At 46.8% G+C, this 15,508-nt stretch overlaps 1 protein-coding gene across 1 annotated transcript in view; it reads right to left on the bottom strand.

Moving 5' to 3' along the window:
• Window positions 1-910: 910 nt before the first annotated feature.
• Window positions 911-15,508, bottom strand: part of TLN2 (talin 2) — a 199,780-nt gene continuing 185,182 nt past the window's right edge. Inside the window, exons 52-56 of the mRNA XM_047075024.1 lie at window positions 9,756-9,881; window positions 7,626-7,688; window positions 7,352-7,534; window positions 4,144-4,269; window positions 911-2,632 (exon numbers count right to left, since the gene is read on the bottom strand). Of these exons, the coding sequence (XP_046930980.1) occupies window positions 2,504-2,632; window positions 4,144-4,269; window positions 7,352-7,534; window positions 7,626-7,688; window positions 9,756-9,881 (627 nt within the window). The 3' untranslated portion in view covers window positions 911-2,503. The remainder of the gene's footprint in view (window positions 2,633-4,143; window positions 4,270-7,351; window positions 7,535-7,625; window positions 7,689-9,755; window positions 9,882-15,508) is intronic.

Consider the following 15,508-nt stretch of genomic DNA (forward strand, 5'->3'; position numbering starts at 1 on the left):
CTGAAACCATCTTCTTGTTAGAGGCTCCTCAATGAAGGCTCACACCCCAAACACAAGTCATATCTGCCTTAGCTCCTTTTGAAGAAGAACCAGAAGCCCCCTCAATGCCATTTGGGGTCATGTGCTGTAGAGCCTACTAAATAACTCCTGAAGCACAGTCTTTCAACCATTTGATGAAATGGGAAGAGATGAAGGCAGCCACGAGGTCATACACACACACACGTCTGCAGTGTGGACGAGGAAGGGACAGGTGAAAAACCAGCACCACGCCCGGTGATAATGATAACTGGGAACCAACTTCCCCAAAGCTCCTAGCAGCAGAACACTTGAGACAAGAGTGTATTTCTATAGGTCATACAAGAACAAGCTTGGTTTCATGCCTGTTCTCTCAAGTTGTAAAGGACAGGCCTCTTCGCTGCCTCTCTCTGAAGGGTTTTCTGTATCGAACGCAATAGAGGTTTTCAATGACTGAGGCAGGGACAGAGAACTCCCTGTCTGCCCTTGCCTCACTCCTGGGACGCCGGGATGTGACAGAGGACAGGTGGGAAGAGGAGAGGGAACCAAACAGCCTGGAAGAAAATATGGGGAGGGTGGGCCATGGAGGGGCTCCCTGGGTCCTGCTACATGAGGCCATTAACACACCTTGACTCTGAGCCTTTGGGTCTGATTAAGAGTCTCAGAAAGCACCCTGTGCCTGTCCAGGGAACATCTCTCGGGGAGAACCCTCACCCCTGCCAAGTCCAGGGGGCCCTCAGTTTTCATCCTGAGGTCTGAGAGGGTACAGCCCAGGGCAGGGAGGAAGAGCTGTACTAGCTACACTCAGGGAGAACCAAGAGTGTGTGAGCTTCTTCCTGAGAGGCCAGGGCTCTGTTGCTCCCTCCTCTTCAGAGCTGGTACCCACATCCCCCCAGTGCCCTACACTCTCTCCGCTTTTTATTTGTACTGTATTTCCTCTAACTTTCCACTTGTCTGGAAACAAATTTGATGTATAGCGCTTACAAGCCTCTAATAAATATGGGCAACGGTCAGAGGTTTAATTAAATTTTAAAATTATGCCACAGGCTAGAGTCTATTAAAGCAGGACCAGGGGGCAAGGTCTAAAAGTGATGCCTTTTGAGGACCCAAGCGTCCAGTTATCAGCTTTGAAACCCATGGACGTCCGTTACCATCGTCTTCCCCTCATGAATTCTCTCACGGACGCTTGCTACCTGGCGTTCGGATCTATTCCACGAGTCATTCGTCCTTCATGTACTGTTCTGATTAAAGACTCAGATTAAAGGTAAATTCAAGGCCTTAAAATGCCCTTTTAAAGAAAGGGATCTGAAAGGAGAGCAAAAAAAGAGAGAAGGGAAAATAATACGAAATTTGGGAGGTGCAGCATCAGGAAGATGGACTCCGGATGTACCATATACCTTCCCTTGAAAGATGCGAGAGTGAGCAAGTCTACTTGTTAAAGGTTCACACTGATTTTAGTTTGCATCTAGATTGTAAGAATATTAAGACACAGAACAAATTTGCACCTTGGGATGGAGGGCAGGGGACAGATTTTGAAACAGATGCCTTGCAGTTCTGAAATCTAACCATTTTGAGAGCAGAGGACCCCGGGTAGGACCTGGCAGTCACCAAGGAAGTGCTTTATTCTAGCTGAATCCCCACCTCGGACGCTCCGGAGGGGGTGTTGAGCGGACTGTCATCGGAGGACATGGGTTTGTCATCAGAGGCCATGGGACTTGTATGAACTGAAAAAGTCTCTGCAGAGTAAGGAGCCCACACATTTTATTCCAGCCTCTGCTCACCGAGCCCTGACAGTCCCCCATACTTCTGCCCTTTGGATTACGGAGGAAAAAAATAATCGTTCAGTTTTTTTTGGGCCACAGAATACAAGACGGGTCTAGATTGTACAAGGAGCTTACACACTGAGGCAAGAAAGCGTGCAAATGGGAGCAGGAATTCTCCATCCTCTGGGTGAGCCAGTGCTTGAGATACAGAAGGACGGCAGTGGCCCTCCTGGAGTCCACACTGGTTTACGTTTCTAGCTTTTATTAGCCATGTCCAACTCCAACCTCCATCTTCTCCTGAGAGGGAGAATAATCTCTAGGATATCAATGCTTTCCCCCAAGCCATTATTTTTGTTTCCTCTTAAGATTTCACAGAAGGCCCAGGAGCAGGCCTAGAGAAGGACCAACAAAAGCAAAAGTGTCTGAGAACGACATAATACTGACTTCTCTTTTTTTTGGTAACAGTTCACAAAACGTGCGCCCCTCTCTCCTGAGATACGGTGAGGCATGAGGGGAGGTGGCGAAGGAGCTGTGGGTGGGACACTGTACCGTGTGACATCACGATCATGCAGCCGGTGCCCGACAGGACAGAGACGTGAGAATGAGCACTCAGGGCTCTGCGTTGGCCCCAGGGGAGGCAGGCAGTTTCCAGGTAAGTCCCAGCTTCTCAGGAACACTATTTGTTGCAAAGTCGTTCCCTGGGGCACGCCATCTTGGCTCTGGCCTTAGCCTTCATCCTCCCGCAGCTCAGTGGGTAGGAATTTATACTGCTGTTGGCGGATCTGGGCCAGTTTTTTCCTCGCTTCTTCCAGTTCTCGTTCTTTTTTCAACATCTCTTCCTGGGCGGCAATGATCTAGAAGGAAAAATGACAAGCTGGATGGATCTAGACCTCTCCAGGAAACTGCCCTCCCAACTCTACTGCTTGTCTCATAAGTTCCCATAGCTTCTGCTACACACAGCCGTACAATGGTACTAAGTATCTTAGTGCTGGAGACCAGCCTATGGGCCACAGTTCGGTTTTTTCAGATCCAAATGACCCAAGAAAATTAAGTGGCTTCTGGCCAATGATTTAACAGCAAACATCTACTGCATCCCTACTATGCACCAGATGCTGTGTAAACACTTTGCATGGAGCGTCCCATCATCCTCGTGACAACACGGTGAAGTCCTTATTGAATGTCCCATTTTTCCAATGAGTAACTAGAAACTGAGAGATGTGGGTCTACCTTCCTTAACACCCAGCTAGTGGAGCAGGACTTGGCCAAGTGATGCTGAAGCTAAAGCTGGAGTCCTTAACCAATTGACAGCTTTCATATATTTGTTTCATATTTCTAAGATATGATCTGAGGAGTATCACTTAATAGATAACAGGTGAGAAAGGTAAGTAAGTGTTCAAGAAAGCCAAACAGCGTACTTTCCTGTGGGCCCTTTCAGAGCCTCTACTAACCATCAATGTGCTAGTCCAAGGTGGATGTATAGAGGGCAGTCTTTCCCACCTTATCTGATCAGTCACTTTTCCTCATGGAACTTCTCATGGAACTAGCGCATCAAGAAATCGATGCTGATAAAAATGCACCCAGTGTATGTCTACTGGAAGTGGTTTGGGAAGAGCTGAGGAAGGCATGGGGATGAGTAACTTCTGGGCATTGATAAGAAAACCGATCATGTATAATGGATTTGTATTAGCACATATCCTAAACGGCAGGCCTGATTTCCTGAAGTTTGCTCCTCACTACCATGCACAAGAATGCAATCCTGTGTGAGTCTGAAGCCCAGCTGCTCTTATAAAAGTTGTGGGAAGGGGTTATCGTTCATTCTCTCTGTAGGGCCAAATATGTGAAGTGGGTAGTATCTCCAAATTCGTCATTTTATTTAAATGATAATACTACTGCCTTTCACTCTCTCTTCTTCCCCCTTTCTGTAACAGAATCCCTCATTTTTACCTAGCCACAGGGGTACTCAGAAACGAATACTACATTTTCCAGAATCCTTTGCACCGGGTTGGTTGGCCATGTGACTAAAGGCTTACCAATGGTATGTGAGCGGGAGCAAGGGACGCAACTTCAGGCTCCTGTGGTCCCTTCTTTCTCCCTTTCTGATGGCTGGGGGCGAGGGTGGTTACTGACCCATTTTGGAGCAAATGGCCAAGGCAACATCTCAGGGAAGGTGGGGGGAATAAGGCAGATGGATCCTGGGGATGACACACAAAGGAACCAGCACACCATCCACAGATTGCCTACACCCACAATTGTTTCCCAAAGGAGAAATACACTTCCATCCTGTTGAAGTCATTGTTACTTTGAGTCTCTGTAATAACAAAAGGCCCATCTCGGGAGTAAACACTGTCTAGATTTAATCACAAACCTGAGCAATGCCCCCTACAAACTTTGTTTTCACTACAACATCGTCATCGTCAGCTTTGCCAAATGCTGCCTTCTGGGCTGCACGAACAAGATTATCTGAGGCTCTTTTCACAGCATTTCCTGCTGCCTGGAGAGGGGGGAAAAGCACACATTATATCATTAGAAACAGCCAATTTGGATTCACCAAGAATAGACATGAGAGTACAATTCATGGGATTATGAATGGCTTATCATCCAATTATAACACAGAATTTCTCTTTAGCAAGTATCCATCTGTCTGTCCAGCTGTCCAACGATTCTACCAATGCTGGCACCTACCTAACCTTCGCTCATTCACAGATAAATGAGATATAGTTCCTGGCTCCCGAAGAACACATACTTTTTTTTATCTTTTACTATTAAAATTTTTTTTTTAATGTTTATTTATTTTTGAGAGAGACAGAGACAGAATGCAAGTGGGTTAGGGGCTGAGAGAGAGGGAGACACAGAACCTGAAGCAGGCTCCAGGCTCCGAGCCGTCAGCACAGAGCCCGACACGGGGCTCGAACTCATGAGCTGTGAGATCATGACCTGAGCCAAAGTTGGCCGCTCAACCGACTGAGCCACCCGGGTGCCCCAGAACACATACTTTTGAGGGAGAATTAAAATTATGTACACAAATGATGGTAGCAATGTGAAACGTGTTAATAGAAGCATGCCCAGTGGTCATCTCCTTGGTCTAGAAAACTATCTCCCGCTGCCCCATCCAATTTAAAAAACTCAAAGATGTGGTTCAGATAGCACTCTTCCCGTCTGCCTTGGCCTTACCAACACCTACTCACAGTGCTCCCTGCGTGCTCTGCACTCACTTCTTTGTGGCCATTTCCACACTTGGGGTTGCCTCTCCCTTCCTGGACAGTGAGTCACTTGGGGGCAGGGGCTGTGACTGTTCTCTCTGCATCCCTAGTACTTGGCACACTGGATGCCCAGGGGTGGCACTCGCTGAATGCTTCTTGAGGGAATGATGGGCTAGGAAAGCACAACCTATCCCTGCATGGGAAGGCTGGGAGCCCCACAGTAACTAGGGCCTCGACAGGTATATTTTCCGAGTCACAGCTGGGCTTTATGCCAAGTGCTCAAGGATGGGGCAATTGCTAGAGACAGGTAAAGAAAAGCTTTTTGATGTGAAGTCATACTGGCTTACTCTTAATGCTCATGAAGCATGGCCCTGGGGACTTGTCCTCTGCCCCCTGAGGTTTGGAATTTTCTTCGAAGGGTGGTCAAAGCTGCATTAAGACTCCCATATTCCTTGCCCAGGCCGCCTCTGAGTCAAGGGCTTGTGTGTGGGGATTAGCCATCAGAAAGTTGAGTTTTTCTCAAAGCGAACTAGCTCATCTGGCTGGTGATCTCAAGTCACCAACAGGGACTATGAGGGCTTTTTGCACAAGAAGAGAAGGGGAAGCCAATTAATATATATGACAAACCTGGTCTCAAAATAGCTTTCTGAGTTTAGAGGTCATCAGTGCACTTTTCTGAGGCAGGAAATGGGGTCGAGTAACTTACCTCAGACCCTGCAGCTAGTATGTTACAGAGATGGGATTTGACTACAGATCAGTCTAGCCCCACGGGACCTCTGGGTCACTGCAAGGGACTCAGATAGGACACTGCAGCATCCAGTTAAATCAGCAATGATGACAAAGAGAGTGATGCTGTGCTCTGTCTGTGTAAGTCCTTGGGGGTTGGAAAAGCACATTCACATCTCTTGACCTTCCTAAGAGCCAGTGAGGTATCTCTATCCACATTTTATAGCTGAGGCAAACCAAGGCCTGAAAGGTTTTGAGTCATCTGTGTTAAGATCACATACTTCATACATGGCAGAGGCAGGACTTGAACCCAGGTCTCTCTTAACTCAGGATGTTTTCCCCAGAAGTGTCCCCCAAACCCACAAACCACATGTTCATCAACATGACGCTCCCCATTTCCCCCCTGGGTTTAGCCCAGGGGTCAGATGAAGGTAAGGGGAGGTGGGTGAGAGAGAGACTCAGGAGAACCCAACAACAGAAATACATGTTAGGACTTGCAAAATAAAATTAAAGTTCTGGGTTTTGGTGAAATTGTTCTCATACTTCTGCCATTTATGAGTTTATTCACGACGTGTGAACATTTTTTTTCAGCAACAGAAATAGTCTATATTCTAAATACCTGGAAAATCTAGGAAACTGGAAACAAAACGTCCAAGGCATAAGGAAATTCTGGCATAATCAGTTGATGTAATATCATGCAATCATTAAAAATGAGACTCATGAAGAATGGACCAGTTAGCTTTGCATAGAGAAATTATGACGCCTTGTCTTCAAAAAGACACGTATGATAAAATGTTACGTGAAAAAAAGCAGAATGTCTCTTGCTATGATTACAAGTAGACACAACTATTTTGTATAGACATAAAACAGGAAGAGAAAAAAATGATAACATTTGACATGGGAAGATGTCGAGGCTATGTGATTTTTTTCATTCAACCATTTCCTTCGCTGTGTTTAAAACACTTCTGTAATTAAAACAATCAGGAAAACGTATATGCACTGGGAGAGACTGGATTATAATCTACATAATAACCATGTTCTTTGGGCTCTGGGAAACCTTAGCCACAGTCTCATATAAATGCCTCAGTCCTTTCTCTGGTTTCTTTTGCCAACGGTGGAGGAGGGCCCCCTCTTGAATAGGCACCATCTCGGGTGTGACAGATGCAATGATAAAGATGTGGTGCCTGTGCCTAAGGAGTTCACAGCCTCCCGAAAGACAGATATAAAAATAAATACGGTGGTATCAGGTGACAGGAACCCCAAGAGTGGTCTGGCCAGGGGCTCTGGCAGGATAGAGGAGGGAATGACTGCCTCACATGCAGGAGGTCAGGGAGGGCTTTCTAGAAGAGGGGACTCTAGTGAGGAGTCATGAAGAACAAGCAGGTTGGGCTGGTGGGGAGGGGCCGGGACATTCTGGGTGAGAGAGGGCCCCAACTCATGAGACCAGAAGGCACACATGGACAATGTCAGTCTACTGGGGCAGCAGCTGTAGGATGCATGGCCATATGTGGTAAAAATGAGAAAAGTAGGACAGCGTTAGCTGATGGAAGGCCTGGTGGGTCATGCCAAGGAAGTGAGACTGTCCCCGTTGGCGACACTTACCCGCTCCAACAGGAGTATTTTCCCACCAGCATCAGTGACCATTACCTGTAGCCGCCTCATGGCCTCTGAATCCTGGTCGGCCTTCACCTTGCAGGCCACGAGCAGCTGAGCTGTGGAAGCAGCGACCTGCTTGGCGGATGAGATGAGCTTCTCTTCACTGGCATGTCCCTGAACAGAGGCATTGGCCGCCTCACAGAGACTGCTGGTTGCAGCTGCCACCATCCGGGCCTGGGGACAGTTGACAGAGAAGTGACCCAAGGCCCAAAACTCCCTCAGGGGACCCAAAAGGCAAATGGGAAGGAAGGAGAAGGTGACTCACGGCAGAAATCAGCCCCTGCGACCACTGTCCGTCATCCGCAGCATTGGCGGGGATGGAGCCCACCTAGAGAGCGTAGAAATCCGTAATGAGAGCCGGAAGGTGCAGGGTCATCTGCAGCCCCTCAGACTCCACCCTGCTCTGGAACTGGAGAGAACGATATCTCCTCGGACACACAGCACCACCGGTGTGAGAAGGGAACACCCTTTCTCATGTGGGATTCTGCCATTCTGAGACTGCCTGCGGTCCACGGCACCACAGTGACTTAATCTGAAATGCTCAGAAGGGTCTCCCTTTAGTTTCTGGGAAAACTGCTCAGGATTGATGGACTGGGGCTGTCCTTACATGCTTATTTCCTCTGCTGACCTTTCTCCATTTCAAACACGGGAGCCACTGAGCCCTCTTCTTTCAAGGGCCAAGGCAAACTTACATCTCTCCTGATCATTGACCCTCAGGCCATGCTGTGACTTTCTGGCAGATGATGGGGGAAAAAAAAATAGTGCCTTTCCTTTAGTATGGTGGAGTGCAGACCTTGGTCTTAAGGAAATACAGACTATTTTGTCAGGGGTGGGGAGAGAAGTAGGAAGCTAGATGTAAGATGATCTCTGCTTTGATTTAGAAATTATACGAAGAAGTGAAACATTTTCTGTCCAGATGTAGAGGGAATGGCTATGGGAGGAGACCTTTACATACCTTTACATGGTGGGAGGTGCCTGGAGAGGTCAGAGAGGAGTTCTCAAACCTCAATTTGAATATGAAATTAGGGATCTGCCAGCGATTATTAGGCACCATACCAGGGCTCGGTGAACATCAGATAAAACCCCAAGGTCCTGTCTGTAAGCCTATAGTTTACTCAAGTCCAGGGGTGCCTCCTTTACCAACTTTCTCAATGTGTCAACAAGTTAGGTTCTCTTAGTACCTAGCAATCTGGTGCACGGTCAGCCCTTTATCAAGAGACTGAAATTTGTAGGTAAGATATTCCTAAAATCTTAAAATTGATCCGTTTTTAGTCTTTACATATTGATGGGTCAACAAGTACTTGATTAAATAAGGTCAACACTCTGCTATATCTACAGAGCATAAGGGAAAAGCACAAAGGGACAGACCACATGCTGGCTGGAGAGAAATACATATGTCAATAATGAGCAATAGAACACACGATGGTTTAGAAAGAGGAGCCGAAGTCTGTGGTCTGGACTACGACAAGGCTTAGCTCACAAGACACTTCGTGGAGGAAGACAGATGGCCACTCGTTGGACCTAACTTCCTGTCTATATTACAAGTTTTCTCAGGTCAAGGTGCAATCGTATCCATCTACCTATACACTGATGGCAAAGGCCTTTTAATATCAGGCAGAAATAATTGAAAACGATGGTGACCAAATTTCCCAAACCCACAACCTGACAGGATTTCTGTAGTGCCTCTATATTTGAGAGGCTCTCTGCAAGGCGCGATTTGGATAGAGTCATTCCATGTCGTATGGGAACAACACCAGGAGTATTCTAAACTGTAAGACCCTCTTATATCCAGGAGTACTCTAATATACTAATAATCCTTTGGGTCACTGAAACAGAACTATGCTTTCATGCTAATGCAGATAGAATGGGTTACTAGGGATGAAGCAGATAAAAGGAATCTCAGATTTGAAACCAGACTGGCCTTTTTGATCAATGGGCTCAGGAAAATGCTAACTGCAGACTTGGACGGCATTTAGCTCAGCAGTCCTCCAAGATGGATTGAGACGTTGGAGGTGGAAACTGTATTATAGAAAGTCCCGGACCACGGTGCTCCTCCAGCCATCCGCTAGGAAAATATGACAGTTCACATCTCTAAATAGCTTAATCTACAGTGGGAATATAAACGTCTTTTTCAGGCCCTGATCACTGTCTGGAATGGGACGCTTTCCTTAACGAGAAGCAGATGAGAGGCCCAGCAGCCAAACCCGTCCTTCTGGAGGTCAGGCTTAAGCGAACAGAGTTTTCAGTCAGATGGGGCAAAGACTACCCGTTCGGTGAGGGAGGGCGCAGCACTGGTTTCCTCAGTGCGGGCCACGAGCGTTCACATCTTTCCCTCAGCCCTCAGAGGCTCTTGCTGTGGCAACGTTCCAGCACGTGGCCAGAGGGGTTTACCCACCTTTCCTTGGGCCACCAGCTCCCTCTGGGCTGCCGAGGCCGATTTGACCAGGGCACTCGTGGCAGCGGCAATGGATTTAGCAGCTTCCAAAATCTGTTCTTCAAAATCCAGGGTCTCATCTGCTTGCTATAACAAAAGAAAATGGCGTCACATGCCATTCACATCCACAAAGGGCGCTTTTTTGCCCAACTACTTACTGCTCCATCACCTGGCTCTTCATCCATTTATGTCTTTTGGCTGACAAACCACACCCAGGGCAGGTAGGCCTAAGCTGCCCCAAATCTCCATCTGCTGCCTCCCCCCTTCCCCGAATCTAAAAGGTACAAGCTGCTAGCATGGACATTCTACACAAATTTCAAATCAGGAAATTCTAAGACTATTTTTCCAGACCAGAATCTTTAACAGGATGTAAATTCACTGTGAGTAAACTACGCTCAAATTGCTCCATTAGCATCAACAACCGAAATTTAAATAACCGGTAATCAATTCTCAAGAGTGGGTGGTGGAATCCTCTTCCAGACCTTAGGGCTCAAAAATGGGTTGAAACAATGATGAGGTGGCTAGGAGTTGTGAAAAGCCTTATTTTTCTTGGGTAAAAACAAAAGCAAAACCGTATTTGCATCTTCTGCGGCTGAGCAGAAGGAGTTACTTACTAGCCACAGCTCACCAAAGGGGGGAAAGAAATCCAGGTGACATGACACCGAGGTGGAGCTTGTTCAGCTCCCCGGGAATGTGAGGCCCGGCTCCACCTGGGGAAGACCTCCGGCCATGACTGTGCAGGTGTTATGAAGCTAGGAGGGCCCTGCTCTAAGTTCACCAGCACCAGGCCAGCACAGCCCCGGTAGCCGAAGAGAAGCTCTGGTAAGTGGGGCAAGCATAAGGACCTTGATCCCAGGCTGGCTGGGATGCAGTCTCACAATTTGGGGTGGTCACGCTGGATGCCCTCCATGGTCCGCTCACCACTAATGTTCTGTGCACCTGAGTACGGTTAAGCCCCCCTTTGGTTAAGGAAAGTTAAAGGTGTGGCTGGTACCTTTCAGACACTGCAGTGAGGGTCAGGTATAGCAATAGTTTTCTTTGTGTGTTAAAATATACATGCCATTCACCCTCTGAACCAATTTTAAGTGTGCAATGCAGCATCATCAGGTGTATCTGCAATGCTGTGCAACAGCAAAACGTCTTTAAGAGTGCCTACCATGTGCCAAATGTTTTGTTAGGCATTTCCACTTCCAATGCTTGTTTAATTCTGAGAAAGAGGAAAACAAATCTTACACTGTAGTTATATTCATTCTCATATTCACAGTGAGAAAGCAGACTCAGGGAGCTAGAGTGTTGGGATGAGGTCATAGGGCTGCAATTAAGATTCTCCATCTCTCGGACTCCATGAGGATCTGTTCTTACTAGCCTGGTCACCCCTCTGGGCATCAGTGATGACTAACTTCGTGCCAGAGGCTCAAAGTTGGTCGCTAATGGTCCCATATGGAACATCAGACAGGATGGATACATATGTACAATTTTTTTCCGTTCCCCATTCTTTATGACCACATCTTGAACTATGAGAGATTCCAAGCTCATTTTTATTTTTTACAAGTCATGTTATCAAAATAACATTTCAGTGCACGTCTGGTGAATCCAGAGAACGACGCCAGCATTTTAGAAGTTCTGAGAAGCCATACATTCTTTCTTATCTGACCAAGTCTTGCTCTAGGAGCATTCAGGACAGAAGTGGGTTCAGTTGCAGTGGATTCATTTTGGAGTAAGGGAGTAATGGTGGAGTATAACATTTATTTACTGAAATAGAAAAACAACTCATCGTAAGACACTGGCATAAAAGGTACTATCATACGTAGGCCCCAAAGAAATTGCATTAGGCTCTGATATCAGTAGTTATCTAGTCAGTGACCTCGAATTAAGAACTTTTTTGGAGATTCATTCTACAAAAGAAACTCAAGTATCTAACAGATTAAAGCACCAGGGAAATCACATAATTCTTGAGCCCCAAGGGAGCCCCCTCCACTGTGGCAGGGGAAACAGAAGCCCATGGTGGCTTCTGCATGGGTCCCAGATCCTGATCTTAGGCGGCCTCCAAGGTGAGTCCATGCACAGTGTGAAGTACCCCATCCGATTTCTGCTTTCTCAAATTTTGGGATCCACAAAAATGGAGTTTTCTTCCAATTAAGTGCTAACTCTAAGCCGTGGCTAGATCTTACAGAATCATCCTATGAAAACTAATTTTAAAGGCCTCTACCATGCCTCCTGCTGCCGTGAAGTTTTTTTGTAGAACACATGCTTGAAATAGATATTCAGCTTGGAAATATTTTTGACACCCACAGATTTTTCTTGCAGCGGCAACTGGTATAATGCCTGCTGATGAATTTTTGTTTTTCTTTCCGTAACACCTCGATGTTTTCAAACGAACATGGCAGAGAGCCTCCTGTCTGGGAGACACTTGCTCTGACTAAAAAGTACTAGTTTCCCAAGAAAGGCTTAATAAAGCCGAACGCGATGACAACAGGGACAGAGGGCTAACATCTAGACATTGTAGGCCAGCTTTATCCCTAAGACTAAATGCCCATCTTTTGTCTCCTGCTGGACATAAACATCAACACCGGGCACTTCTTCATACCACACACAACTTCTAGCCTACAAGGTGGGATTCTCCCCAAGCCAAGGACACTCGGAAATGCCTAAGTGTCCCTGTCCATGCTGCCGTCTGCTTGGCTCTCACCAGCACCTGTGACGGCATCTGGGGGAAGGGCGGTGAGAGCTACAAGAGGAGGAGGGCACATGCTCAAGCGTGTTTGCAGAAAAGGAAAGAAACAAAGTGGCTTGGTCTTCAGAGGATCTTCCTACATAAAAGGATCACAACGAAATTGCAGGATTTGTCAACAGAACAAATCCCGCTGTAGCTGGGGGATGGCGGGCAATGAGGACAGTCACGTGAAGCCGCTACAAGGAGAGCCTGAAGAACCCCGAGACCCAGGGCACAGGGAACTTAAGAAAAGGCTTTCATTAAACAGGCTAATAAACGGGCAGCCCTTGCTCAGAATCACCTGATGATCTGGTTCAAGATGCAGATTGTGTTTCAATAGGTCTCATTTCTAATGGAAGTGGGCTACTCCACGGGAAATGCTAGCCTGGGCTACGGGAAACAGACCCCAGTTAACTGAAGCCTACCCGCCTGACATTTCCTCCAGGACACGGACTGTGTTTTATTCCACTAATGTGGTCTCTCGAGTATACAATCAGGCAGCGTAGACTACATGATAAATGTTTGCTGAATGAATGTATCCATTCAAAACGAGTCTTCCAAGTTCTAGAGTTCAGCCAGAGGGCAATTTACATGGTTGGGGAAGGAGAAATGCATGGAGTAAGCGTCTACATCAGTAACTGTCCGGTCTGGGTTCCTCCGGGAGGAAGAAACACACATCTATACACTGGCTCCTGCCCCGTTCAAGGCCATGGGTTGTTATTTGTCTGCTCTGCCTTCACCCCTCAACCTGCATCCGTAGTTTGGTGTGACATCTACTCGTGCACATACGGATGCAAATGGCATTTCCAGCATTTTGCAAAGAGGCTCTTAGCAACGCAGTGCTGGTGAAAAGAGCACCAGATGTGCCAACAGAGAATCTGCTCTGCTTAAATGATTGCTGAATCTGTCTTCTCATCCTCTGTACAGTGTGCCCTTTTCCCTGCTCCCCTTCACTGTAAGAAAGCACTGGCCAGCTCACCGCCAGCCCTCAGGAGCTGTCCCTCCTGGACTGTCCACTAAGCCCTAGCAGAGGATAGACCTATCCTCCTCTTGACTTTCTGGTAGCTTTGGGAAAGGCCCAAGCACACTTTTGCTGGTATTTTTCCTGTTTGGTGATCTCCTGCAGAGCTTCTCTTTTAAACAGTTGGAGGTCTGGGGAAGTGCCTCTGGGGAAAGGCCACGTTTTGGGCTGGCTCTCTTCATGCCTGCTTCCTGTGCTCAGAAGAACATGTGAGGCTCTTGTCTTGTTCTGATTGATCTAATGTGTCTCAGGAGCTTGAGGTTCTACTGGGGTACGAAGGGGGAGAAGAGAAGGGAAGGGAAAGGGGAGGTTTTTACTCAGTTTGTATTTTGCCTTTTGGCCTTTCAGGCATTCTGAGGACATAACCTTTGGAGCAATTCGTTTTCTGAACCTGCCTTCTCTCCTACCTGATAGGGTTGTTATAAGTACATTATAAATACATGTAGAGCACAACTGACTCATAGCAAATGCTCAACAATTCCTAACAATTAATTTCATGGTGACTTCTCTTACTACCTTCGTGTTCTGTGGTTTTAAAAACTGTTCTTTTTAGACTTGGTGCTAAGCTAGTCTGTTTTCCCTCTCTGAACCATTTTCCACTCATCATTTGGAGAAAGGGTCTAACTGCCACTTCTGATGACAGGCTAAAATAACTATAAATAAAACCCATAATACACCAATGATGAATGAAGTTTCAAGTAACACATGACACCGACTGGCATTGCTTCCAGCTTCTGCCTCAACCCCCCCAAAGGAGATGGGCAATCTGGGGTTCTGGTCAGTGCCCTGCACTTTCTGACCACAGAGAATTTGCTGCCTTTCTCCAGGTATCAATCAGTTTTCTATTCGTTACTTACGGAGGAACCTCAGCTCTCTTGGTCCTGTAGCCTAGACGTGCTACAGTTCCAAATTAAACATTTCTTAAGAAGGTGCTGACTTTCTCTCTTCCTTATTCTCTTAGTCTCCTCCATGGAGAAACCCTGCCTCCTTCATGCCGCATCTTGGCCAACCTTCTCCCTGACGGGTTGTGGGGCACATGGTGCCCAGAGAAAAAATGTTTTGGTCTGTCGTCCTTTTACTTGCCATTTGTGAATTACATCCCTGCAGCCCTATGGCCCCTTCCCCCATGAGCTTGAAGGTGAGGTAGCTGAGGGTATCCATAGGAGATGGTCCAAAGGTCCCTGCCCTGGTGTCCGCCTCCCTCTGTGTAAACCTCCTTTAAGGGACTGCCTTGCTAAGAGCTGATAAACACAGGGGTCACCTTTCCCACAACTGGCTACAAAAACCAGATCACAACTCATGGTGCCATTTTTCCATTTAGAAATTGTGCTTTGTTCTGTGTTACCCAAAGTCCTGCAGAATGGTTGCTGTTAAAAACAAGGTCGTATCACATCAGACACTTAAAAAAAAAAAAACTTTGGAAATATTTTTTAAAGGAGTGGACATTTTGCATATAATTTAAATATACTTGAGGGAAAAAAGGAGGCCAACACCAAGAACACACACAACACCAGGGAAGCATTTTCTTGCCAATTGGAAGCCTGAGTGGAATAGTTTGGCTGCTACCAGTTTGCTTCTGGTATTGAACTGAGAAGTGCCTTGGGGGAGACCTTAGCCTGTACCCAAACACTCAACTGTATAAGAGCCAAATCAGCTTTTCTTTTAGAGGCCACATGGCTGGGTTGTCTTTAGGACCACCACTGTTACTATAAATGAGAATTTATAAATGGGAAGATTCTTAGAATAACTAGACCTGCCAAGATCCCAAACCTGGACAGCTGGCCTCGTTCCCCTGAAAGCCCTAGGCAAACAGTAAACAGTCAAAATGGATGATGGAGAGAAAGGAGTGCCAAATGGTTTTGCCTCCAACTTGGGGAGGGACCACTCTTTGTACCCAGGTAATAACTGCATGTTCATGCAGCATCCATTAGAAAGGGTCCGAGCTTGCACGATTCGTATCTTAGGAGTGGTTTTCCCATG

The sequence above is a fragment of the Lynx rufus genome, unplaced genomic scaffold (genome assembly GCF_022079265.1).
Source record: "Lynx rufus isolate CCGP_SWC_20201006 ecotype Redwood Valley unplaced genomic scaffold, mLynRuf1.p SCAF_13, whole genome shotgun sequence".
NCBI classification, from domain to species: Eukaryota; Metazoa; Chordata; class Mammalia; order Carnivora; family Felidae; genus Lynx; species Lynx rufus.